Genomic DNA, 27,016 nt, shown 5'->3' on the forward strand with positions numbered 1-27,016 from the left:
CCCTTCCAGCCGCAACCCATCTCTGGGAAACATCCACACACACACATTCACACACACACTTATATACTGCAGACAATTTAGCCTACCCAATTTACCTGTACGGCATGTCTTTGGACTGTGGGGGAAACCGGAGCACCCGGAAGAAACCCACACAAACGCAGGGAGAACATGCAAACTCCACACAGAAACGCCAACTGAGCCGAGGCTCGAACCAGCGACCTTCTTGCTGTGAGGCGACAGCACTACCTACTGTGCCATCAGTGTATAGCCAAACCTAAAATTCCTTAAAATTTTAAATCCTAAAGACTACACTACTTCAGAAAATAAAAGTCAAATGTTCCTGAATTGTTCTTCGACTTTGATCCGTATATCTGAGCAAACATTGATGTCATGTGACTGTTGAAAGTCTCTATCGATGGGGATCAGAGACTGACTGAGCTTGGATATGTTTAAGAAAAAAAAAACATGAATGCTAGTACAGTTTCATCTCAGAGCTGGAATCAAAAGAAAAAGTCTGGATTAACCCTTTCACAGGGGCGCGACTGCATCTGGAGGCCAGCTGGATCTGTGGGTGCGCTTTCTGATGTATTTTTTTGACCTTGTACAGCAGCAGCAGCAGCACACCGTTTGTTTTTCTGAATGCTAGATTAATGTACAAAGAGCTGAAACTCGCTTATTTTGAGGTGGGAATTGGCGGACATGCAACAACTTTATTGATACAGTAAACACAAAACAACAGTCTCCATCTAGAGCTCCTTCATTGGACTCAACACCAAGTATACACTTGCTCCATCAAGCTTGTGCAGCTCTCATCCCCACCCACACTCATTAACACTACCAAGCTGACCAATCACAGAGCTTGTGCTATGTGTCGCTGCGACATGTAATAAAATTTTGTGAGAGGTGCGCGTCAGCGTCGTCGATAGCCATGGCGAGGGCCATGTGACCACCCGTAGGCTGCACTGGAGCACATGCGTGTGCTTGATGCAGAAGTATAAATTAGCAAGTTATGCGCTGTGGGTCACGCTGATCACTCGACCCAGAAATATAAATCAGGCTTAAAGGGCACCTAGGTTACCCCTTTTTTCAGATTCTTTTGCGTCTCTAGAATGTGTATATAAAGTTTCAGATCAAAATACCCATCAGATTTTTCATTATACCTTTTACAAGATGCTGTTTTATACTGATTTCCAGCAGGGGGTGGTTTTGTCGTACTGCGCCTTTAAGCCGATTCTTTCCCGCTCACTGTTTCTACATGCCTCCTCCCTCAGCTGCGTCAGACAACAGACAGACTTAAAGGAAGAAGGTCTCACGCAGCACACACACACACACACACACACACACACACACACACACACACACACACGCACACGCACACGCACGCACACGCACACACACGCACACACACGCACACACACGCACACACACGCACACACACGCACGCACACACGCACACACAAACACACGCACACACAAACACACGCACGCACGCACGCACGCACGCAGACAGACAGAGTGCGCTTAGCTTAGTTAAGGCTAACCTCAAGTACTGTGTGGATATCTGTTATGCTAATGTACAAAATAAACCTGATTTAACTTCCACAAACCGGGATTGAAGCGTCTTCTTTTATAATTGTTCTGACACGCGGCTGTGCTGATGAAGTAAAGCTGAAGTAAAACGCTGTAATTAATTACACACAATAAATAAACGAAAAACTTAAGCAAATGCTTCTGTAAGAAATTAATTAAATGCTATTTTTAAATAAAAAGTTCAAAGTTTTATTGAGATTGGGATTGTTGGTGATTGTATGGGTGTTAATGGCCAGATTGGGTAGACAAAGAAAACTTAAGACCTGTTCAAAAAAGATCTAAGACCTACAACACAACATTTCAGTAGATTTAAGGCTTTTTAAGGCCTGAAATTTAGCTTTTGAGATTTAAGACATTTTAAGACCCTGTTTCCTCACAATATTTCCTGCAGCATCAGCTCTTTTCTCTCTTTCAGTGTCTGAAATGGTTAGTTCAAGGATTAGATCTCTATAAACCCCGCCTTTTTAAAACTCCACTCTGCTCTGATTGGTCAAAGCAAGGCAACCCAGTTTGTTGGCTAAATTTCAGCTCTTCCTCAGCACTTTGCTTTTTACTATGCATTTAATATATAGTCCTGATACTTTTGGGAGTGAATGCAAAGTGCATTCATGATCGCACCACATAAAAGCAAACAACAATAAAAAAATAAATAAAAAACAAAACTCTTCCGGGTCTGATATACAAATACAATGTTTGAGGGTTGTTGAAAACATTGCTCATGTTTATGTCAATAGAGACCACAGACAGGCATTTGGAAATGTCGTGACAAATGTACATAGGTTTGTGCAGGAGTTTAGACTGATAAATACTGACAACTCTTTTCAGGGAGTTCAGTATCAACTTCTCTCTTCATTTGACCATTAAATCCTTCACAAATAACAACCTTAAACACAACATAATATATAAAAAGGATATTAGGGCGCTTTATATATTTTTTTATTAGGCGGAATGATTTAATAAAGACGCTGAGGTAAGAAGGACATTGCTGTTTAAAACAAACAGGATGATTACGAGCTTCAAAATAGTCTTCCCATTCTACTTAAATAAACACAAACATAAATACTACCAAATAAAAAAATGCACCTATATTAAAGGACAAAAGCTAATTGTGTTTAACATAGCACTACATTCAAACAAAGAACTATCAAAACAGCATGATTAGAAATGTTACTTACTAGACAAAAGCTATGCCAGTAACTTTATCGGCTCACAAGTTTAAATATCGTGTGCAGCTGCTTTATAACCAGATTTCTAAATAGACTATTGACCAATTAAAACATGAATGATATACATACAGTAGATTGTGACAAATAAAATCAGATCGTAGATTAAAGCAACAGGATTTTTCTTAATGACATCAACCAAGTGTTAGCAGTACCTTCCCATTCAGGCACACATTTTGGCTTAAAAGCTCAATGAATTAAGCTCTATTTGCAGCATTTGTGGTATAATTACTACTTTAAAACACTGGGGTTAGATTAAAGGTGTACTTAAAATGTGCTGATAGTATTTATATATTCACATGTACATTATTAGTCTGTACAGTAATCCAAATATGATTTTCTGTCTAAATTCCTCTGTTTTCGTGTTATGCTATCCAAAAAGCCCAAAAAATGTAACTTTTTTTTCCTCAGAATTTTGAGTTTGCTTCTTGTAATGCAAATATTTTACATGTTTTTGTCGTTTTTGCCACAGAATTAAAAACAAAGAAGGTAACTGCACTCACATTGACTTTTAACGTAGCTTCAATTTTATACTTTGCAAATAAAAACGCCTTTTTTATTTTTAATACTGTGCATGAAAAACCAAAATGACCTTCCGCCATGACTAGATGACATAAATGCTGTCAGTAGAGCTTAAAGTGCACTGAACCCAGAACAATGCTGCAAATGTAACAGTTTTAATAAAAGCTTATGATCTTTAAGGCAAGAAGGGCCATTTTCTTAAGTTACACACCGTTTTCCGTCCAATCGTAACATCGTTAATAAACCCTTAGGATCGTACAAGAATAGAGATGTCATAATTTACTCACAAAACAGTTTCGTTTTCGATGTTTACAGTATTGTATGCATAAAATGCACCTTTCACAACTCCAATAAATATATATTTATAAAAATGCTGCCGTAAGACTCCGTGAAAGAACCGTGAAACTGACGTTTAGTGATCTAATGAGGAACAACATCCACAAACAGTTCATGTAGTCTTTTGGTGGTCCCAGAATTCAATCCTTGTGTGTGTGTGTGTGTGTGTGTGTGTGCTGGTTTGGGTGGTTTACAAGGACACATTTGTATACTGTTTGGCTATCATTTAGGGATTACGATAATGAGGTGGTTTACGAGGACATGATTAGTGTCCTCATAATTCAAAGCGCTTAAAAATCATAACTAACAGGGTCTTTTATCATTGAAATTTGAGTTTAGGGATAGGGCAAGACGATAAAACAAAGCTTTTACAGTATAAAATACATTACGCCTATGGAGAGTCCTCATAAACCACCAAACACCAACGTATGTGTGTGTGTTTTTGTGTTTTTACAAACCAAGATCCTCCTCAGTGTTTGTTTTCTGTAACAGAAATGCTTCCGCTTCTCTCTTCTGGGCTACTGGAAAACGGCTCAAGCCTTCTCCAAAGACTGGTAGTATTCCTTAAGAACGTTCCAGGCCTTAGGTGCCATGAAGCCTTCTGGTGGATTCTGGCCCTCGCGAGCCATTCTCCGCATGCGGGTTCCTGAGATGAAGTCATAGTCCTGGTGTCTGGGGTAAAACGAGACGGGCTGTTTTAAGATGTGCAAAAGGGACAGCATGGTACCCAATGTGATAAGAAAATGAACAAGAAACATAATCCAGGGGTTTACGTCAGAGATAATAACTAGGTGTTGTACACTGCTCCTTTGTTCGGGACACTTCAATCTGCAGGGAATGATGCATTATACTCTGAAAAAGAGTTCTTTATGATCAAATATGTTCTCTCCAGTGTTTTCAACGCCATGAAGACGAGGAGGTAAACAGGCTGACTTGAGTTCTGGACCAAAAAAATAAATAAATTGGCAAGAAGCAGAAATCTAAACTTCATCATTAAATCCAAACTCTCAACTACACGTTTTTCATTTAAACAAATGCTTCGAAAATAAACAGAGAGTGAAACGTCTGATAAATAGAGCTAATTAGTCTCCGAGTGCACGGATGAAGCTCGAGCGCTAGTCTAAATACAATCCTCTGCGGCTCCTACGGAGAGGGTTTATTTGTTACGGATTAGTTGTTCTTCAATTAAAATGCAGACCTTATGAAAACAAATCCGCGCAAGCACAATGAATTTGTAAACGGGCCCATCGCTGCGGTAATCAGGTTGGTGTAGCGGTGTCACTGCAGTCTAGACGATCAAAGCGTTTCATATAGACTTTTAATGTGGAATGCTTGAATCACCGATTTAGAAAAAAGCTAATGTTTACATTACAAGCATTTTAAGGCAATGGCAAAGTTTCATGATGTCAAATGATTCGTTGCATCAAAAATAAAAGTATATTTTTTTTGTACTGTGTACACTACCTGACAAAAGCTGCCTTTACAAGTTTTAGGAACAGCAAATAATAACATGACTTCTAATTGATCATTCGGTATTAGAAGTGGCTTAATCAAAAGCTGAAGGCTTCTAGATTACGCTGTAACAGTTAAATAATGTTACTATTATTATTTTCTGATCTATTTATTTTTTTGCATTGTGTATTGCTTGGCATGTTAAAATCAGTATGTTGACATGTAATACTGCTTCTGACATCCGGGGGGCACTAGGTTGATTTGTACCCTTATAAAGAGCAACTTAGAAAGATATGCAATGTTAGGTCTAATTTATAGTTGAGCAGAAGCTACAGAACTGTGTTTAATTACTGTATTTATATAAAATTAATGTTTTATGCAAAAAAAAAAAAAAATTCGTACTTAATTTTTGTCTCGTTTTTGGTCCAAATATCTACATTTCAAAGCGAAAATAACATTATTTCACTTACCACACGTGCAGATAATGTTATCTTATTATTTTTTTCTGATGGTGAAAACTAAAACAATTTTTTTTTTATATTTTGGGCAAAAGCAATGTAAGAAAAACTTTTTTGTGATTATAAAATTTTTGTACCTGAATAATGTTCGACTCCCCAGAAAACCGCCAAATAGGGCAATTCAAACAATCTTGTGAAACTGCATTGCTGGCAGCTAGCTCTCTGCCACTCTCATATAGTCACCCACTGAAGCTAAGCAGGGCTGCGCCTGGTCATTACCTGGATGGGAGACCGGGCAAGCTAGATTGCTGCCAGATGTGGTGTTAGTGAGACCAAAAGGGGACTTTCATCCTGCAGTCTGTGTGGGTCCTAATGCCCCAGTATAGTGAAAGGGACTCTATACTGCTCAGTGAGCACCATCTTTCTAGTGAGAGGTTAAATCGAGGTCCCGACTCTCTATGTTCGTTAACAATCCCAGGAAGTCATTCGAAAAAAAGTAGGGGGTTAACCCCGGCATCCTGGCCCTATTTGCCCACTGGCCTCTGTTCATTATGGTTTCCTAACCATACCCGTATCATAATTGGCTTCATCATTCTGTTTCCTCTCCACCAATCAGCTGGTGTGCTGTCTGGCAGAATATAGCTGCCATCGCACTATACAGGTGGATGCTGCACACTGGTGGTGGATGAGGAGATCCCCTCAAAAATGTGAACAATATCGCAATATCAGATTTTTCCAATAGTGTGCAGCCCTAATAGACATGAAAGAATTTACTGTATGTATTTGACAATATATAATACAGTTTATTTAGTATATTTTAAGTGTTGCACAGGCTCGAGTGATGTCATTCTCTATAATTGCTTTATGCACTTTAATCATTAAATACATTTGTTACTATCTTCCTTTTGTGCAAAGGGTGAACATACCTTTCATGCTATTTTACAATTTAATCTGCTCGAAACATCTAATAGTTTCATTTAATTTCCCAAGCATTCGCTTCTAGATGTAGTGGAGAGCATGAGACTGATTCCAGTGACGCTCCAGGGACAGACGAGTCTTCGCTGAAGCCAGCTTCCAGCCTCCACTGCTGAGACTGCAGCTCTGCACAATACTTTTGGCCAGCGAAATTAAAATGGAAATTAAAATGGTCATGCCGAACTGAGTCTGGATCTCTCAAGGTTTTTTTCTTCACTCTCCTATTGGTGAAGTTTTTTTCCCCTCTCCGCTGTCGCCACTGGCTTGCATGGTTCATGATCTGAAAAGCTACACATCGATGAATTTGCTCTTCAGTGTTTGGACTCTCAATAATGACTTTAAACCACACTGAACTGAGCTAAACTGAACTGAACTTAAACACTAAAAACTGAACTACCCTGATCCAGTTACTATGACCATTTATGTGAACCTGCTTTGACACAATCTAGATTGTAAAAGCGCTATACAAATAAAGCTGAATTGAATTGAATGTAGCCAGCTAGTATTACTATAAGCTAGCTTGCAAATCTTTTTTGTTCTGTGCTTATTAACAATTGTGCGCTCTTGTGAAAGTGAGAATTATTCGCCCTCATGTAAATTTATTTTTTTTTTTTTTAAATATTTCCCAAATGATGTTTAACAGAGCAAGGAATTTTTCACAGTATTTACTATTTTTTATTCTGGAGAAAATCTATTTGTTTCATTCATTACTGCTATACTAAAAGCGGTTTTTAAAAGTCTACAGACCAAAGCATCCATATACAATGACTTGCCTAATTACCCCCAACTTGCCTAATTAACCTATTTAAGATTTAAATGTCATTTTAAGTTAAATGCAAGTATGTTGAAAAATATCTAGTGAAATATAATGTACTGTAATCATGGCAAAGATAATATGAATCAGTTATTAGAAATGAGTTATTATACCTATTATATTTACAAATGTGTTAATAAAAATACTCTTTCCGTTAAAAAAAAATTGAGGGAAAAAATAAACAGGGGGGCTAATAATTCAGGGGGGCTAATAATTATGACTTCAAAACACCTTAGCAATAGGATGCAAATATGATGTGTCCAAGTATCTGGCGCACCCCCAACTGATGCTTTATGGAACATTATCACCATTTTACCTGGTAGTCACTTCAAATGGGGGTGATGGGGTAGACCACATAAAGTCCAACTCCACAGAGAACAGTTAATATGCATCTAAATGAGAACCAGCTTGGACTGATTTGAGCTTTTTTAGAGGACTTTAAGCGGGATGCCTGGCAATTAGGCTCAGCATCCATATTCGTCTCGAATTTGGCCAGGCTCAACACCCTTCTCAAGGAGCAGACGGGAGCACCATAAATTTAGCGAGGCGCCAAGCGGGATCCTTTGAAACTCAGACGGAGTGTGAGTCTAGCACCCCAACCCCCTCTATAACCAGCGGCTGGGATGGAGGAGCGACAAGATGCCAGTAACCTCCAACCTCACTGTCACCACAGCACATGAGTTTATCTATCAAGCGTAAGATGAGTCTTTTGTGTCTCCAGAATGTGTCTGTAAAGTTTCAGCTCAAAAAACCCATCAGATTATTTATTCAACCTGTATAAATATTGGAATTTTCTGCTCTGAACACAATGTAGCTGTTTTTGTGGCCTGTGCCTTTAATGCTAGTTCTCCCCGCCTACTAGGGCTGAATGAAATTTTTTTAAATAAAGATCGAAATCTTGATTTGATCCCTCACACGATCTTAATTCGCTTCTCTGCGATTCGGGTTAAGATCAGGTCATTCTCTAAAATTCAGCCAATTATATTTTCAAGGTTAGAAGCGTAAAGGTGGTCGCACATTATTTTATATTCATTGCTCAGCAACATGGACACCTCCAAATAGTATTAAAATCTTAATGTAGATTAAAGTCTTGATGTAATGACGTCATCGCTGCCGCGAAATCCCACGTGAGCTGACACACTGTTTGCTTACTATTGTCAGTTTGTGTACATGGACGACAATAATGTCTACTTTAATGAACAGAACCTGCAATGGCTGTGATTAACAGGCAGATCCCACATGATGTTTGTGAGAAATACTACAGTAAGAACTTCCCCAATGATTATTTGATGTATTTGTTGTGGAGTTAATTCTAGCCTTTCTGCAATGAATAGTCACACGTGATGTCGTTACAAAATTCACACACACACACAGCGGACACACAATGTTTTTGCAAAGCAAATGTGACATGATACACGTTAATATCCAGTGCTGTATAGATATCCGTTGTGTTAATGTACAAAAAAAACCTGACAAACTGGGATTGAAGCATCTTCTTTTATAATTGTACTGATGTGTGACTGTTTTTTAAAAACGTTTTAAACTTGTAAAACTCCTTCTTGATTCATTTGATGATGGTTGATGATCACAGAAAGCTGAACAGATCTTCAGAATCCCGGTTGCTTTGCACACATCCTGTCTTGTTGATATGATTATACGTGTTATTGGATACATGTTAATACACAGCAGTCAATCAATTTGGTGGGCGGGAAAACCACACTCCTACGTCTAGTTGCAGTGGGCCTCAAAATGGAAGGGATTTAGATCCTATTTTAACATCCAGAATTATTAAAAAAAAAGAAACTTATTGTGTTTATATCACCCTAATATGACTGCGGACACACTATACCTACACAAAGTTCTGTCCAAACAGCTTACAAAAGATGATTTTCATCATAGATGCCCTTTAAAACATCTAATAATTATAAATTCTAACAAAAATATGATTGAATACGATTCAAATAAATGAGAAAAACGGATGAAATAACTTGATTAGCTTCAAACAGATTTTGAATATAATATAAATTCGATTATAGATTAAGGATGGAGTCCCTCATACAAAGATTATAATTTTGGTGGTCTAAATTAGCTAAATTTGACAAATATTCAGAAATATTTGAATAAGATTAAAATAAATAGTGAAAATTAATAATCTAACTTGATTAACACTAAACAGATTTCGAATAATATTTAAAGCATATTTATAATATTTAGAACATAAATGGCATAATGATCATTCATTCATTTTCTTTTCGGCTTAGTTCCTTTATTAATCAGCGGTCACCACAGCGGAATAAACAGCCAACTTATCCAGCATGTGTTTTATGCAGTGAATGCCCTTCCAGTTGCAACCCAACATTGGGAAACACCCATACACTCTCATTCACATTCACTACAGCCAATTAGCTCATTCAATTCACCTATACCGCATGTCTTTGGATTGTGGGAGAAACCAGAGCACCTGAAGTAAACCCACACGAACACGAGGAGAACATACAAAATCCACACAGAAATGCAAACTCATCCAACCGAGGCTCAAACCAGCAACCTTCTTGCAGTGACGTGATTGTGCTACCCACTGTGCCACCATGCTACCCGCATAATGATCATAATACAACATCAATTTGAATAGAAATTCAATTATAGATGCCTTTTTACTTTTAAGGATGGCGTCCCTCATTCAAAGATTATATTTTAGAGAGCTCCTGAAGCACAAAATATGACAAATATTCTGAATTATTTGGATAAAACATTCATTAAGAAGAATATGCTTAAATATGTTCTGTTTATAGTTGTTTTGTACTTTATAGAGCTTAACTAATGAAGATCTGTGCTGTTGTCCTCCTCCTCCTCCTCCTTATTCCATGGAAGAAAATAACTGCATATGATTTTGGAATGATCCGGGGGCGAGTAATTGATACAATTTTCATTTTTTGGTGAGCTGTTCCTTCAAACTCTGTGTGGAACGCGCATTAGCATAAAGATCGTGCAACATTAAAAAGTCCCCTGTCGTTCTTCCAGTCAGATCTGCAGCGTGATGACATGGGGGCATGGTATTCATCAGGGACGACTCAAAAAAAAAAGCCTGTTAACTCGATAGCGGTGGGCGCTATTAATTGCAAGACGATACGCTGAATAAAGGCATGATTTTTGTTAGTCATCTTCTACAGAATTTGCACAGTGCCAGAGGAATAATGGCAGGTCTCCACTTCCAAATGACTTCAAAGAACGGAACAAAGCCGTCGAATTTGGTAAAAGCACACAACAACAAAACATTTCCTGTTATTCTTGGCTCCGCAGTTAGACATCGAGGAAGCCTGACATGGAGAGAGGTTTCATGTGCTGTGATGGATTGTTTGAACAAGCGTGGAAGATAAATTTAGGTAAATCTACGCCTCTAGCAGCTGGTTTTATTCTCCATTTTGATGACAGGGCTTTGCACGATATTGGAAAAATTGCATGATTTTTTTCTTCGACAAATTTTGCAATTTAAACATACTGTCACAAGATGGTTTGAATGGTTTTCTATGGAGTCTAACAGTACTCAGGTACAGAAATTGAAAAATTACAATGCTAATGACGTCCCAATTCACATGACATCATTGATGACGTAGCTGATGAAGGGCTGGAACATAGGAATCGCTCTCAGAACATCAAAATGTTTATGTTTTGTGTTGCTTAGAATTGTTTAAATCGGCCAAAATAAGAAATGCCAAACAGTTTTTATAGACTTATTACTCATAAATGAGGAGAGTTCAAGAAACTGGCTGAAAATCCAAAGAAAACGCAGCATGTAATAAACATTTTTTCAATACATCCACTTTTGAACGCGGTAATTCCTTAGACAGCACCAATAAAGATAAAATACAGGCCTAGCTACTGTATGTGTATAAATATGTTAATGTGTTATATAAAAAAGATACAAACTCCATCAGACGTATATCAAATCCAGGAGAATATAAATAACTTACTCTGCCTTGCCATTGCTGCAATGAAATCTCCATCTAGTTTTGCAATAATCCAAGTCTTTACTGGCATTTCGACAGAATAAACAACCATAACGTTAACATCGATATGCACAGCAGCGGTGAATGTTTGATGGTAAGTTCATTGACCGAACACAAGAAATCTTACCCTTTCGACAAAACTAGACTGTTATTATTGTAGAGCACTTTTCCCCCTTACAAAAATAAATAAATAATATTTTAGACTATATATCCACGCTTTTGTATCCTTCCATCTGTTATTTCGTGATGTCTGGAAGACATGTAAATATTACTACAGAAGATATTCACATGGGGTAAAACTATAGTAATTTATAATAAACATGTTTTTGAACCTCATAGTAAAGTGTATAATGTGAACACCTCTTTGTTAATGATTGCTACAGAATACTGTAGAATAGCCATGCCCAACATATGTGGTTATTTTGTATTTATATCTCCTATAAAATGTGGTATAAATTATAAAATGTGGACTTTCCTTTGCCTCCCATTTAGTTTTTTGCTTCCTGTCCTCCATCTGAATTTTACGCATCACTAGAACCACGTGATTGCAAACAGCATATTGTTTTGTTTTACCTTCAAAAGAAAAAAGTGAAAACGAATAGTTTTTCCTTAAAACGAGCTAAATTTTCGGCCAATAGGTTAAGAAAAAAATCTTTAAAATTGACACATTTGGGCTAGAAGACATAAAAAAATTCCATATAAATAATTAAATACAATTATTCTTTGTTATACATCCAATCGTCATGATTTTCTTGTGGCCAAATGTTTCACTCTATTATGGTTAAACATAGCAGTGACTCTACATGTTCTGTACATGTTCTGACATGGCTCCTGGTCAACTACCAGAGTTATTTACATTAGATGTCGCCTACTCTGTTGTTGTCTATTGGAAGGAATACGTCAATAGAGCTGCCATTTTAGTACAGTGTAGCGCTCCTTTGAAATGAATGCGGGACCAAGCTGCAGTTGTGACTGGCCATCCAGAGCTAGAGATATATACAAATAATTACATATATCTATGATTGGGAGTTTTCCAGTGGTTGGTATGTAAATATTTTTATAAATTACGCAAATTATAATTTTACATCACTTTTCTCGATGGATAAGTGATCACACGGGCATTGCTGACAAAGAGGGTATGTTTGTGTGCATGGAAATGTATTATCCTCCCTCCCTGTTAAATTTAATCGAATCCGTGTCCTGAAACACACTTCCTCTCCTGCTTTCACTTCTCATTCTAATGGAAGGAGCGATTCATTTGTGAATGAATCTCCATCATGAACAACTCGTTCACTTAGCCGACAATAAGCTTCTTGCACCGCAGCATCTTGTTGTCATACTTCATTTACTTTTCATTTGAGTAAGAAAAAGAAACTTACTTTTTGGGGTCATAAAAATCCATGGCCTTCTTGACTTTATTGTAAGCTGCCACTTTGAAAGGCACGATTTCCAGCGATATGAGTCCAGGGGCCATAGTGAGGACTTTAGCACCGTGTGAAGGCTCGTAGAGGTCTTTACCAGTGTCCGGGTGAGGCATTCCTGCAGGGTCACGGCCCACTATGTAAAAGTTGGCCCCGGCCACCATTCGGGCTCTGCAGTGCCACTGCACCTGTCGGAAACATTCAGATTTATTTCACTTTAAGGGTCCCGAGAAGTGCATTTTTCTCTGATCTTTGACATAATCACAACTGATAGCATAGAAAGGGTGGAACACAAAGTAGCTCCTCCCCTTTTTAAAAAACAGCCAATTGCATATAGTTTTTAATCACAGCTCTGCCAGTGACAGTGGCTGAGATCTGAAGATCTGAAGTATGATGTGACGAAAAAATCAATCCGTTTAGAGAGAAGTTTCTATCAGTATCTTTGTCACTGTTATGCCTAATACATATCCTTAAAGGGTCACGAAACACCAAAACACATTTTTTGAACTGTTGACAGTCGTATATGTGTCCCACACAGCTAAAAACACTATTAGGACACCTATATTTCACTAAAAAGTGTAAATTGGTTGTTTTTGCGTTATTTCAAGCAAATTTGTACTTCCTGTTTGAAACGAATTTTCGAAGCTGCGTCACGGTCATGACATAATAGCGTGTATTCCAGCGTGCAGACTGGGCGTCTGTGCCAGAGTGAGTCTTATTACGTCTTACAGTGTGTTGCATTAATGCATGAGTAAGGCTTGGTTCAAACCAATCAGCGCGCTCTATTGTGCAACTTCATTAATATTCATTACTGTCACAGTGTAGACGGCAAAGACGCCACGTTGTATTGGCAAAACAAGCGTGAAGTGTTGCTTTTATAGTTTGCTGCAGTTAAGTTCCGTTTTCATTTTCTCTCTGTGAGAGCTCAAACTCACGCGTGGATTAACAGTGTACGCGACGCGCGACAACAATAACTTACGTGTCTAAGGAGGATTATTGTTTACCTGAGAGCTGTTCTCATCTGCAAACGCTGAGATCCAGATTCGCTTGTAGTCTCCTCTAAATAAAGACGCGGCTCTAGTTGCTGGTGATTGTCCTGTCTTTACAGATTTGGTAAGTGAGCGACCAGTGCTCTTTGTTTATTCAGTTCGTATTTTATTCGTATCAAACAAACTATTGCACCGAGTGCAATAGCTAGCACTAACAGTTACAACCAAACTATAACCTGGTGTTGGATTTTGTGACCGGAATAACACACACGGCTTTTTGACGCTACCTGCCGTGTGCATCTAAGTTTCCGGGAAATGCTGAGGTTTTTTTTCTCTCATTCGCCGTGCGGTATCAAACATTGCATGAAAAATACACGCTTAGAGCAGCGCCTCGAATCAAATATCACGTTTGTCGCGAGGGACATGAATGAATTCCCTGAATGAAAGAACCAAACTGCAGTTAAAGTCCACCATTTAATAATTTGGCAAATAATTCGACTACAGATGTCCATGTAAACACAGTCACATTGTCCGCTGTGGGTGTGTGTTTTGACTCTGAAATTCAGCGCGCCTAAATAGACACTCCCATACCAAGCCGCTTTTCTTCCTCCGACACTCCCCCCTAAACAGAGCTGGACACGCCCACTTTTCTGACTTTTTCCAAAGTAGAGGTGTGAAAACACACTGCTGAAACGAGTGGGTTTCATGGCCCTTTAAAACATGCTAATACTAACATCTAAAAAAACTTTATTTGAATTTCAATGGACATTTAAAGTCAATCTATTAGATTGAGGCAGAAGTGTTTTGAGTGGGTCACAGTGTTGGAAAGATGTTGACAGCTCTTATCAGATGCGATTCTTGTTTGCGTGAGAAAAACATACTCTAAAAGCAGCAAAACGAGAGTTGGTTTCTCCACTGCCAGTGCTGGTATATCCAAAATCTTCAACACTCTTCTGGCATACAGTTTTTTTCCCATTAAATGTGGTGGCTCATAACACTTTACGACAGGGCTATTCAATTGGCGTCCTGCAGGCCAAGAGGCAATTTGTTCCGGCTCTTCAAAAAGTGTGACCAAGACATCAAAAATAAATTTAGTTTAGTTGAAAAACGGTCGCTATAGTTATGAAGTGACGTGCATCTGTTCAATAAAGCATGATCTGAAGTTGAAGGCTGCGCAGAGCGAGTCACCTGACATTAAGCGAGTGGCGCGAGCAGCTGAAAACATTTGGATAATTAATCGTAAGGGCTTCAACGCATCGTTTCTGTTGCACAAAACAAAACTGCTGCAACCAAACAAAGTTATACCAACTGTGCGCTAGTTTAAAGTTCCGAGCTTATAGTTTATTATTTTCAATGTAAGAATATATGCCTATATGCGACCGCAAGCGAAGTGATGCCCTCGCGCCTTCCAGATGCACCATCTAGAAAACATCTCACGCTCACGCCATAGGTGAAGCGGTGAGAGTTGTGCGTGGCTTTCAGTGCAATGTGAAAAAAAGATATGCTAGACAAAATATTGAAATGTTATGTCATTTGGGATGCTTTTCATAAACTGGCTCCCAAGACAAACTAATCGAATAACCCTGCTTTACTAATTCTATAATTAAAGGAATATAATGATGAAGGTGATGGAAAAAGGATAAAATGAGAAAGATATGATGACATTTTAATTAATGGCTATTTGCAATCCTATGTATTTTTTGGGTCTATGTTATGAAATGTACAACTGGAATCAAACATATAATATGTCAAAGATGATAAAAGGATAAAATATGTCTCACGTAAAAAAAAAAAAGAGAGATAAGTTTAAGTTTAAGCAATAGACGAATGATGTATGTGATAATGGGGTGGGAAAATAATAAGCTTGTGCTTCACCCCGCTCCATTTACGACCATGTTAAAATGTATTTTTTTGTTGAAGATATTTTATGCATGATATTTCTGTTAGAAAATAAATAAATCAAATCAATTCAATTGCAAGAACCACAACTAGCTTGGATTTGCTATTAGATGTTTATTTAACAATATTAGTACTATTATTTTAATGTATATGTATGTTAAGAAGAGTGGGGTGGCATTTGTGTTCATTAGATTTCACAAAACACCACGTTAAAGCCACTACTTAATCATTCATTCATTCACTTTCCTTCTGCTTAGTCTGTATTTCAGAAATCGCCACACTGGAATGAAGCATCAACTATTCTAGCATATTTTTAAGCAGCGGATTCCCATCTAGCCGCAACCCAACACTGGGAAACACCCATACCCAATAATTGACACTCCTACACTACGGCCAATTTAGTTTATTCAATTCACCTATAGCGCATGTGTTTGGACTATGGGGGAAACCGGAGCACCTGGAGGAAACCCACGCCAACACGATGAGAACATAAAAATGCCAACCGGCCCAGCTGGGACTCAAACCAGTGCCCTTCTTGCTGTGAGGCAACAGTGCTAACCGCTGAGCCACCGTGCCACCTCTGCTAAATGTCTGAAAAAATAAATGTAAAAAAATAAGAAAATGTTTATAAATTGTATGCTATATTCAGAATCTTCATCTGTGGAACACAAAAGAAGTGAAAGAGGATGTGTGGATGAGAGCAATGCAAAAAATTTTTGAAAAGACAAAACAAGAACCATTAAATATAGGGATGTAACAATATTGTATATACCGTCATACCGCAATAGTAATTTATTTCAATATTACCGTAGGCGGATGACTCAATAAAACTATATTTCTGAGAAAAGTTTGCTTAGACGAATGAAGCGAACGAGAGGTAGAGGGAACTACAATTCCCATCAGCCTAGGCGTGGCAATCATCCTTTGCGGTCTGTTGTTACTACAGATCCATGCGGAAATGGAGTGTGTTGCTAGTAGCGGGGAAGAAAAAGAGCTGAAAATGATCGAACCTAAAGCGGGTTTTAAATCGAATGTGTGGAAGCATTTCGATTTCTTTCTAAAAAGATACGAAAAAGGAGAAAAGGTGACAGACAAAAAAAAAACAATATGCAGGCACTGCCAGACTGTGGTGAAATATAAGTCAGGGAATATGACTAAAAACAGTCATGGAGACTGCAGAACACAACACACTTGTTAGATTGATGCAGACATTGACTTGTACCGCAAAGAGACCTCTATCTCACTCATGGCTTGTCCTCTCAAGTGGTGGAAAGACAATGCACAACGTTACCCACTGCTGTCAACCTTGGCTAAATCATATCTCTCTGTCCCAGAAACCTCAGTCCCAAATAAGAGTTTTTTTTTCTGTTGCAGGGGACATGGCCAGAGATCCCAGCTTTTACCAGATCATAGTTATATGATCATTTTCCTTAAAAAAACATCTCTATCTAAGTGAGTGAGTGATTAAATGTTGAATGTGATGAGTTTTCAGCAATACTAAATTGAAACTTTATTTTTATATATGGTTTAATAGTTTTTTGTTATTAAAATTGAAAAATTGAAGTTCCTGTTTCGAAACTTACAGATAGAAGGCTAATTTGTATGTCATTGATATGTTCAGTGCTAAGGTAAATAAACACTTTTGGCACTTTTTTTGAGTCTTTTCATTAGTTTTGTTTTTCCTGTAAATTATTCAATAAATACCGTACCGTGCCATTCATACCGAGGTATTATCATACCGTGAAATTCTGATACCGTTACATCCCTAATTAAATATCATCAAAGACTCCAGTCAAACCGTACAGTTTTCTGAAACCATGCAGTTTCAATACAATACAATTTTTTTTTTTTCGCAATTATACACTTAAAATGTTCTCAGCCATAGTTCTTAAACTTCATTCCCTCTGACCCCAAACAAATATGGCACCATATTTCATGCTAGTCGATTCTGTGTTTTGTCACCAAATGACATTTGCGAGCACCCACAACGGGACAAATCCCTGCCTCTTACATTAAATGAATTCGTTCTTGCATAGACACAAAAATGGAGGAAAACTTGGATTAAAACAAACAAATCAAGCAGACAAATGCAGAAAGAAGCATCTGGGACAGTCTGGGCTTTTATGTTGTCCATGAAAGAATGAAAGGATTGGAACAACATGAGTGAATAAATGATGACATTAATCATTTCTGATTAACAATCCTGTGCTTAAAACTGGAATAACAATGATAATGTAAACCAAATGGAAACATTACAGTTTGTTCAGTGACATGATGATGGGGACAACTCAAACAGCTGCCAAAAGTGATCATTTTGAGATGAAGCGAAAACATTTCTAAGTGGACACATGATCAGAATTGGCCACCTAAGCTAATTCTTTTCTGTGGAGTCAGCATGTCCCCTACTTCCTCCTCATAACTCAGTGATGCGAACGACTGCTTCCTGTGGGCTTGCTTTAGTCGTACAGACTCTGTCTGCTCCCAATAAATTTTTTAATGTCTCGGCCACATGATTAAAGAACAAGAGACTTCAAAATAGCCATGGAACACTATACCCGCAACTACTTTCCTTTTTTTCTCAGAAGAAAGCTCCCCATTCGTCCTTGCCGTGTGATTGCATGCACGTATGGATCATAAAGGGATGTCATTGGCCTCGAAAAAATTTGGTTCTGCTTAGACCCACTTCAGGAGATGAAAACCAATTCCTACTGCAATGTCCAGAGATGCGTGATGCCCTCAAATACTGCCTTTACCTCCAGCGCTGGTTAGGTGGAACGGATCAGAAATTCAGCGCACCACTGACAATTTACTAAGGAATGCAGCCTACGCAAGATTCCTCGCCGCTAACTTTCCATACACCAGTTTGTTGGTTTCAAACACCGTTTTGATTATCATTCTTAAAGCAAAGCACATTCGATAGAGCTTCTTTCTCTGAAACATTGCACATGTCAAGCAGCATGTAAGTAAACAAGTAGGCGAGACTTTAAATGAGCAAAAAAAAAAATTGGGCTACTGACCATAAAACTGTTTATAGATTAGTACATGATAAAGAGTAACCAATTAAAGTATGAAAACAAAAAATAGATATAATAAATAGCTAATAATTCTAATGATAAAACATTATTACTTATAATGGGAAACCTCCGGTGTCTATTCTAGGTCTTTTTGCATTCCGCACTTACTTCTGTGGGGCCGGCGTACATCATTGGTGATGGGAAAATGGCAACTATGGTGGAGTTGGGATCAAGTAGACCCTCCTCCAGCACGGCTGCATGCTGTTTCATGCGCCAGGCCAATGGCACATCATCATCTTTGGTCCATCCGCCCAGCGGGTGAAGCAGAAGAACGGGTCGGCGGTAGCCACGTTCAATTAGACGCCGCTGTGTATCCTGCATGAGCAGTGCGTGGCCATTATGCACCGGATTTCGCAGTTGAAAGGCAAAGACGGCATCTAAAAATAAGAACAGCTAATTAACTGTATAGCAGTGGTTCTCAAACTTGATCTAAGAGCTTGATTAACCAGCCCAGGTGTGTTTGGTTGGGGTTGGAGCTAAAATCTGCAGGAGTGCATGAGACCAGACCTCCTTATAGCAATAAAAAACAACCTCTATATTGACTTATTATAGTAGTTCGCATTAAAACTAATGCAGTCATTTAAAGATAATCCATGTTTTTATGTTGACTGCAACAGTTAGAAGAGAATACTGCTAATTACAATCAACAGACTAGGCATAACTAAGTTAAAGTGACTCCTTAGTGTAGTTGCATACCTGCGTTCATCTCTTTAAACTTCTGCTTGAGTTCGGTTGGTGTAAGCCTGTAACTGTCCAGCCCGTCATTCCAGTAGATACGATCCAGCACCTGGAGATCACCTCCAACCAGCCAATCACCACTCTCCATCACCATCTGCAACAAAAACCAATGTTGGACAAACTGAAAAGATTCGCGAAACTTAAGAATTACTCTGGTTTTAAAAGCCTAACACAAGAAAATAATTTCAAACTAACATAGCTAGACTTGTTTGGCCACATCTTCTTGCCTCTAAGACAGAATAAACAGTTTGAAATGGGCAGCTAATATGGTTGGTTATAAATTCAAAACTTTGTATTGATCTTGATAATGATGTCATTAATATCACCAAGGTTGCAAAACCAAAGTGGTTCTTCCTTGAAAGCGCCCAATTGTAGTCACCTGGAAACTTCAAAACACTCACAGAAAAAAATGATGCAGTGTTGTACCAAAGAAGGCACAAACCCTTGTCACTGGGGCAGTACCTTTTTATGGAACAGAATTGTACCTTAACACAAAGAAACAAATGTGTACCACTGCAGTTTGTAAAATGTACATTGTACATTGTACATGTACATTTGGCTTTTAAAACCTGCAGATACAATATTGACCTTCACCAAAGGTACAAATCTGGTCTATGAAGGTACCACTACAGTGACAAGACACTTTGTACCTAAACAGTGTCAAAATTCTTACAAAATATTTATTAAAATGCCTTAAATGTTTAGTTCACAATTCCTATAGTTTTACGTTTTACCAGTCATTTTGTAATATTGTATTATAGAACATAATAATTAATGTTTATGAGTTTCTTTAAGCATATGCTTTTAAACGATGATTTGTATTTTAATATGGAAATTATTCATAATTCACTTTGCCTTTCCAGTAATATTTATTTTCAAAGATATTGTAATAAAGAAGATTTGTTCAAAACTTTTGAACCTTTTATATGGAAACAATTTTGTAACTTCATTGCAATTTTACCATAAAAGGTACAGAACAGTATCATAAAGCCTGGTTTATACTTCTGCGTCAAGTGACTGGCGTAACCCACGGCGCATGCAACGCGCGTAGCTGTGCATTTATACTTCTGCGCGCTGTCTCTGTTGGTCTGAATGAACAATTCTGAAACGCTAGTGGGCAGTGAGGTGTAAATGCTCCTCTGTGTCGAGTTTCTTCTCTGCTGTTTTGCTTTTCCTGAACATTTCCTTGATGTACAAGTGGCTGAAACTCGTTCATTTTGAGGCAGGAACCGGCGGACGTGCAACAACTTTAACTATGAGGTAAACACAAAACAAAACTTTCCATCAGGAGCTCCTTCACGGGACTCCACGCTTGTAAACAATCGCTCCATTGGGCTCGCGTCCAGCTCGCGCCATTCGCGCGGCTCTCGGTCCCGCCCAGACTCGTCAGCGCTACCAAGCCGACCAATCTCGGAGCTTGCACTACGCGTCGTTGCGACGTGTAGTTACAATTTTTGAGAGGTGCACGTCAGCGACGTCGACGACCATGCCGAAGGGCTATGCGTCAGCGCCGTAGCATACGCCGGCGTTTGGCGCAGAAGTATAAATCAGCCTTCAGAGGTCTTTTCTGTCCCACATAAGGTACAACTTTTAAAAATGCACCAAACTGTTCCTCAAGGAACATTATTTGTACCACAATGTACCTTTTTTCTGAGAGTGTAGTACAAAGAAACACATCAGTATTTATAAGTTTAACATAGAAAGTATCATTCCCAGATTTGGATTCAAAGGCTCCTAGTTGATAAGCTGGATTTTAAAGCATTTACATTTCAAAACAGGAATTCAAATCCCCCAACATGGGCACCCATTATATCAGGCTACAACTTTCAAATGCTTGATATTTCGCCTTCGGGAGGTCTTCGTTGGCATTCGTTGAGCTTCTAACTTGGCCAGGGTTAAAGTATGCAGAGGATACCACAGCTTGCGGCAGATTTTGGGGCCACAGTAGACGGAGAACACCATTTCACAACCCCGCAGACTTTCATCTGTTGATTCAACTTGACAGCAGCACCAGTGGCTTGGGACCTTTATGTGCAAGTATGTGATCGTATTAAGCAAACTTGGAGATGCCTGAAAGCTGCGAATATAAATAAAACGCTTTATGCACTGGTCTGCTTTTGCATTTGAAGACTGAATGCATGAGCAGCTGTCTCAGACTGGCTGTGGCATAACAACAGTAGCAGCCGTTTATTTAATTTATGTTGCTGGCGATGGGAAAACTCTCTGCTGGCACCAAATAGATCTATACAGTAAATCAACACCATTATCTGTCATAGAAAATAGCAAAGCGCTGGTTGAGCACTGCACCCCATTCAGCGAAAGGAAAGGAAACAGATAATGCAATTAGGTAAATGTTCTCAAGTCTGCTTAACATCCCCCCCCCTCCATCACCGAAACTTCCAATGTGGATTCAGCTGTCAGACTGACAGCCGAAATAAACAGGAAAAGTGTATTTACTGCATATAATGGAGGCCAGTTTTACCGGCCCGCTGATGGACATGCTTCAGCAGAGGGAATTGAACATGTGCATGATTCTGTGAACTCTTCTTCTAACACTATGCACATAGATGTATTTAGTTTCTCTTACGTGCAGATTCATAAGATCAAATATTCCTATTTTAAGTGCTCTATTAATCAAACAGGCATTCGGTCTCATTTGTTTTGGGGGGGGTTGGTTCAGCTTAAGTGATATTAATGATGGTGTAAAATGAAAACAGGCATGACGGTGGTTCCAGCTTTTGGCTTTGACAGAACTTCAAGCAAGCATGATGACTTTCACAAGACATCTGCAGGACGCAACAGCATTAAAACAAATCTTTGACATGATTATATAAAAATAGAAAGTGCTGTAAATAAACATGACTTTATTTGACTAGAGTGCAAACGTTCACATTGCTACTATCTGATGCATTCTTAACTCAATTTCTTAAAATCCTCTTCAGTGTGTGTTTTTTGCTTTTGGATGTCTGACCTAAACTTTTCTGTAAAGCTCACTTTGCCCTTTCAAACTCCAGAAACAAGCTCCAAACAAGCTTGATTTTGGTCTGATTTTGTTTGAAATTATGTCACGGCAGTTTATTATTAGAAAATTATAGCCTTAACAGAGACAAATGTTATCAGAAAGTAAAAACTGATGTAGGTAAGTGTGCACAATTGAATATGATAAATCAAATTTATACCCCATTTTACACTTTTTTAACACATTATTTATTCATTCATTCTCTTTTCAGCTTAGTCCCTTTATTAATCAGGAGTCACCACAGCAGAATGAATCGCCTGTAACACATTATACAAAGCCTAAATATTTAAAATGCATTATAAGGACATATAGGAACAATGTCTTATAAGCAATGCTATAAAACAATAATAATACTAAACTAAATGTTATTCTTCTATATTATAATGCATTAAATATTCCATAGCATCACATCTTTAGAACTATTAATGCCTAAATGTTACAAAAATTATATTTTAAACATCTAAAAAAGCTTTAGAAAGTGTTTATAATATGGTAACAATTTCAGACCAGTTTTTACTTTTACCTAATTGCTTATCAGCTTGCATATTGGCCGTATTTTAATACTTAATAATGTTTTATCCTGTATGACCACATTTTACATGCTGTACCATATATTATAATTTAAACACTATTAGATTAGTTTAGATATTTATTTATGAAAGGCATGAAGATGTATGCTTGCGTACTCTTACTTACTCCCAGGGTCATTTACATTAACCCTTAAAGACCTAGAGGTATTTTGTGGGCACCTAATGGGCCTATATTATTATTATTTTTTTAAAGCAGTTTTATTTTTATTTTAGCAGTCAGACTCAAGTGTCATATATTATTTTAAACAGGAGAACCTGAAGTTTCAATCTGTATCATTTAAAGGTCCAGTCTAAAACTTTTTTTGGTCCAAAAACATATGAACAGACAGAAAATATTCCAGAATTTTCCAGAAACGATTTTTTAAAAAAGTGGCATTTTCTAGTTATTACAAACAAAACCTTATGAAGTTTGTTTTTCTTTCTTTAGAAATACATGTTATGATGTTTTATACTTCCAAAATAAATTTTGTCTACATCCACCATTACCTGAGCAAGTTATAGCAATTTATTTCAATGTTATTCCAAGGCGTTTTTCAATGGGGGGGAAAAATGCATTTATTTACTGACAATGTATTTGCCCAAAAGTTCTGGGAATGAACTAAACAGAAAAAAATGTTACAAAATAACAGAACACTGAAGCAAATTTGACTTTTTCCAAATAATATATTTTTAGTTACCATAAACAACACCACTTATAATGAAAAAATATAAAATAAGAAAATAAGAAAATAATAAATAAGCGTCAAAGTCCAAATAAACATGGTGCAAATCCTCAGTAAATAAAATAGATATAAATATTTACTATACTATAAATAGTTACATAACTAAACTAGATTCAATATGGACCATCCTTAGGTTTTATGTGCCAGCATATGGTTGTCTGTGGATATGGATATGGTTCGCGTGCAATGCAGACAAACAGCCCAACCTTCATTTGCGTCCTTTGAAAACAGCAAGAGCAGCACTTCGTCTTTGCTGTGTCACTGTTTTGTCATGTTTTTGTGCTGTTGTGCATGCAAAAGTACTTAGTATGAGAATTATTTCATGCAAAACTTTTTTTTTTTTGCGTTTTATTTAGCCGCGCGTAAATGTGCAGCCTATCTCTCATTCAGTGTTGTTCAAATAGCTGATTGTTGGTTCACAAGGCGAAACCTATGCTTATTGGTTGAGATAGAGCGAGTTTGAACCAATCTGGGCATGGAGGAGGGACAATGCATCCATGTATCATGTCTGATTTGTCCGGAGAGACAAGTGACGAGCGTCCCTTTGTCAAATCAGCGTTGTCAAAATTTGATGACGTAACCACACTGATTCCGGAGCCTCTGAAAGTCCGTGAATGTAATGTGATAAAGCGCTGGAAAGCTGAGATTCTCTTCTTTATCCCAATCTTTGAATTGTATGGATCGGATCAGCGGATCAAAAGTTATTAAACATTTAAGAGCAATGCTTATTTTTAGCCGCGGGCGGCTGTCTCGGTCTTTAAGGGTTAAAGCTGATCCATATTGGTGTTTCAAGAGTTCACACTGATGATTATAAAGCTTGTATGGCATGCTGTCCCAGGAGAGAGCCCTGAGCTCATACGTTCCTCGAGCCCAGGGCTCCCTCACATTTGCAAGGCGAGAGGGGAGTTTGAGCTCAGGTAGATCTTGAGAACTCCCCTGCTGTAGTAGCTAATGAAGAGATAGTGATTGCTCTTAAGAGATAACTACTTACTAGGAGCATGTCTATGGTGCTGATTTGGTTTAGTCAGTTAACCTAAGTTGAATGTTTTTGGATGGTGGGAGGAAACCAGGAAACCCAGGGGAAACCCATGTGAGCACGGGGAGAATGTGACATTCTTGCAGTGAGGCGATAGTGCTAACCACTGGGGCATCGTGCCACCCATCTAGGAAAGGGGAAGGAGTAGGGGTGGAAGGAGGGATTCTTCAAAACGAAGATGGCTGTTACATGGAACTTAGGGTATTTATAGTGGCTTAGGAATCGTCTGATTGGTGAATCAGAAATTGGATAACGTGGGACCAGTTGCAAGCAATCATAAGCATGTGATCCTCCTCTAAATTAGTTTATAAATAAACTTTAAACATTTTACCAAACAAGTTATTTTTAACAACAAATTATGCACACATAAATGATATTTTAATTTTTCTCGCTTCATGTCCTGGAACTAAGCAAGGATACATTTAAGCGGACAAGATAATTCTAGGAAATAGTTTTAAAACAAATGTTCCCAAGGTACAGAATAGGAATATGTTGGAAAAATTGCACAAATTCCCAAAACAGCTTCAAAATGTATCTACATTTCACAAATTTAGTGCAAAGATTAATGATAAAAACTGAACATTTAAGACTGACTTGTCAAAAAGATATTAGTAGGGATATAGGTAAAGATACCTGGGATAGAATTCTTTCTCAAAGTGGAAAATATATAAAAGAAGCAAGAGGTAAACTTATACAGTATAAAATCCTTCATAGGTATTATTACACTCCAATGCGACTTTTTAAGAATGGGATGCTTAGATGATAATAAATGCTGGAAATGTAAACAAAAGATTGGTACATACTTTCATGCATTATGGCAATGTACAAAAATTCAACCCTTTTGGGAATCTGTGTTAAGACAATTAGGTAGATGTCTGGGATTTAATATCCCTCTCTAACCTAGGATATGCCTTATAGGTGACAAAACTGGGGTTCCACATGTTATAAACGATGAGTTCACCCTTATAACTATGGGCATTACTACAGCAGCATGTATAATACTGAGGTTTTGAAAGGATATTCAATGCCCTATACTTAAATTATGGAGGGAATCTATGATTGAGAATGTATCATATGAGAAAATGTTGGCCAAAATGAATGGGATTACAAGGAAAGAGATTATGGGATATTTTCATTTCCTCACTTGAAATATGAATGTATCTATCCTGTTGAGCTCTGTACTATTATTTTAGAATGGTTATTCTTTATTACTGGTGGTCGAATTATTTAATGATTTTCTAAATTGATGAACAAATTTATAAATTGTGAAAATCTAGAATATATTTTATATATTTGTATGGTACTGCATATTATATCAAGAAAAATCAAGAAAATAAAAATCAAGAAAATAAAAATTTTAATTTAAAAAAGGGTACATTTAAGCTTATCATATACAATTGAGGTCAGAATTATTAGCCCCCCTATTTTTTTGCTTTTTTAAATCTTTCCCAAATAATGTTAAATAGAGCAAGGAAATTTTCACAGTATGTCTGATAATATTTTTTCTTCTGGAGAAAGTCTTATTTTGTTTTAATTCGGCTAGAATAAAAGCCATTTTTAATTTTTTAAAAGCTATTTTAAGGTCAAAATCATCAGCCCCTTTTATATTTTTTGTCGATAGTCTACAGAACAAACCATCGTTATACAATACCTTGCCTAATTACCCTAATCTGCCTATTTAACCTAATTAACCTAGTTAAGCCTTTTAATGTCACTTTAAGCTGTACAGAAGTGTCTTGATAAATGTCTAGTCAAATATTATGTACGGTAATCATGGCAAAGATAAAATAAATTAGTTATTAGAAATGAGCTTTTAAAGCTATTATGTTTAGAAACGTGCTGAAATTTTTTTTATCTCCGTTAAACAGAAATTAGAGAAAAGAATATACAGGGGTCCTATTAATTTAGGGGGGCAAAAAATTCTGACTTCAACTGTAAACAGTAACTAATGCAGTTCATCAGGTTATGCATGCATTAAGAAAACCCATATAAACAATTACACACACAGGCTTCACAGAAGAGGATTCAAACAACTCTGAACTGCACTAAGAAAAAGCCTTTGAGCGAGAAAGACGCCGATGGGTTATGGGTTTATATGTGACCGTAGGCCAGCAGACAGACAGGGCCATTCCCGAGTCCGAAGGCTCACTG

At 37.7% G+C, this 27,016-nt stretch overlaps 1 protein-coding gene across 1 annotated transcript in view; it reads right to left on the reverse strand.

The window, feature by feature from the left end:
* Nucleotides 1-2,504: 2,504 nt before the first annotated feature.
* papss1 (3'-phosphoadenosine 5'-phosphosulfate synthase 1) overlaps nucleotides 2,505-27,016 on the reverse strand; it is a 42,556-nt gene continuing 18,044 nt past the window's right edge. The window contains exons 9-12 of the mRNA NM_001128699.2: nucleotides 19,457-19,592; nucleotides 18,869-19,137; nucleotides 12,757-12,986; nucleotides 2,505-4,343 (exon numbers count right to left, since the gene is read on the reverse strand). Coding sequence (NP_001122171.1) covers nucleotides 4,205-4,343; nucleotides 12,757-12,986; nucleotides 18,869-19,137; nucleotides 19,457-19,592 — 774 coding nt within the window. The 3' untranslated portion in view covers nucleotides 2,505-4,204. The remainder of the gene's footprint in view (nucleotides 4,344-12,756; nucleotides 12,987-18,868; nucleotides 19,138-19,456; nucleotides 19,593-27,016) is intronic.

This window comes from Danio rerio, chromosome 1, assembly GCF_052040795.2.
Source record: "Danio rerio strain M-AB ecotype USA chromosome 1, GRCz13ab, whole genome shotgun sequence".
NCBI lineage: Eukaryota > Metazoa > Chordata > Actinopteri > Cypriniformes > Danionidae > Danio > Danio rerio.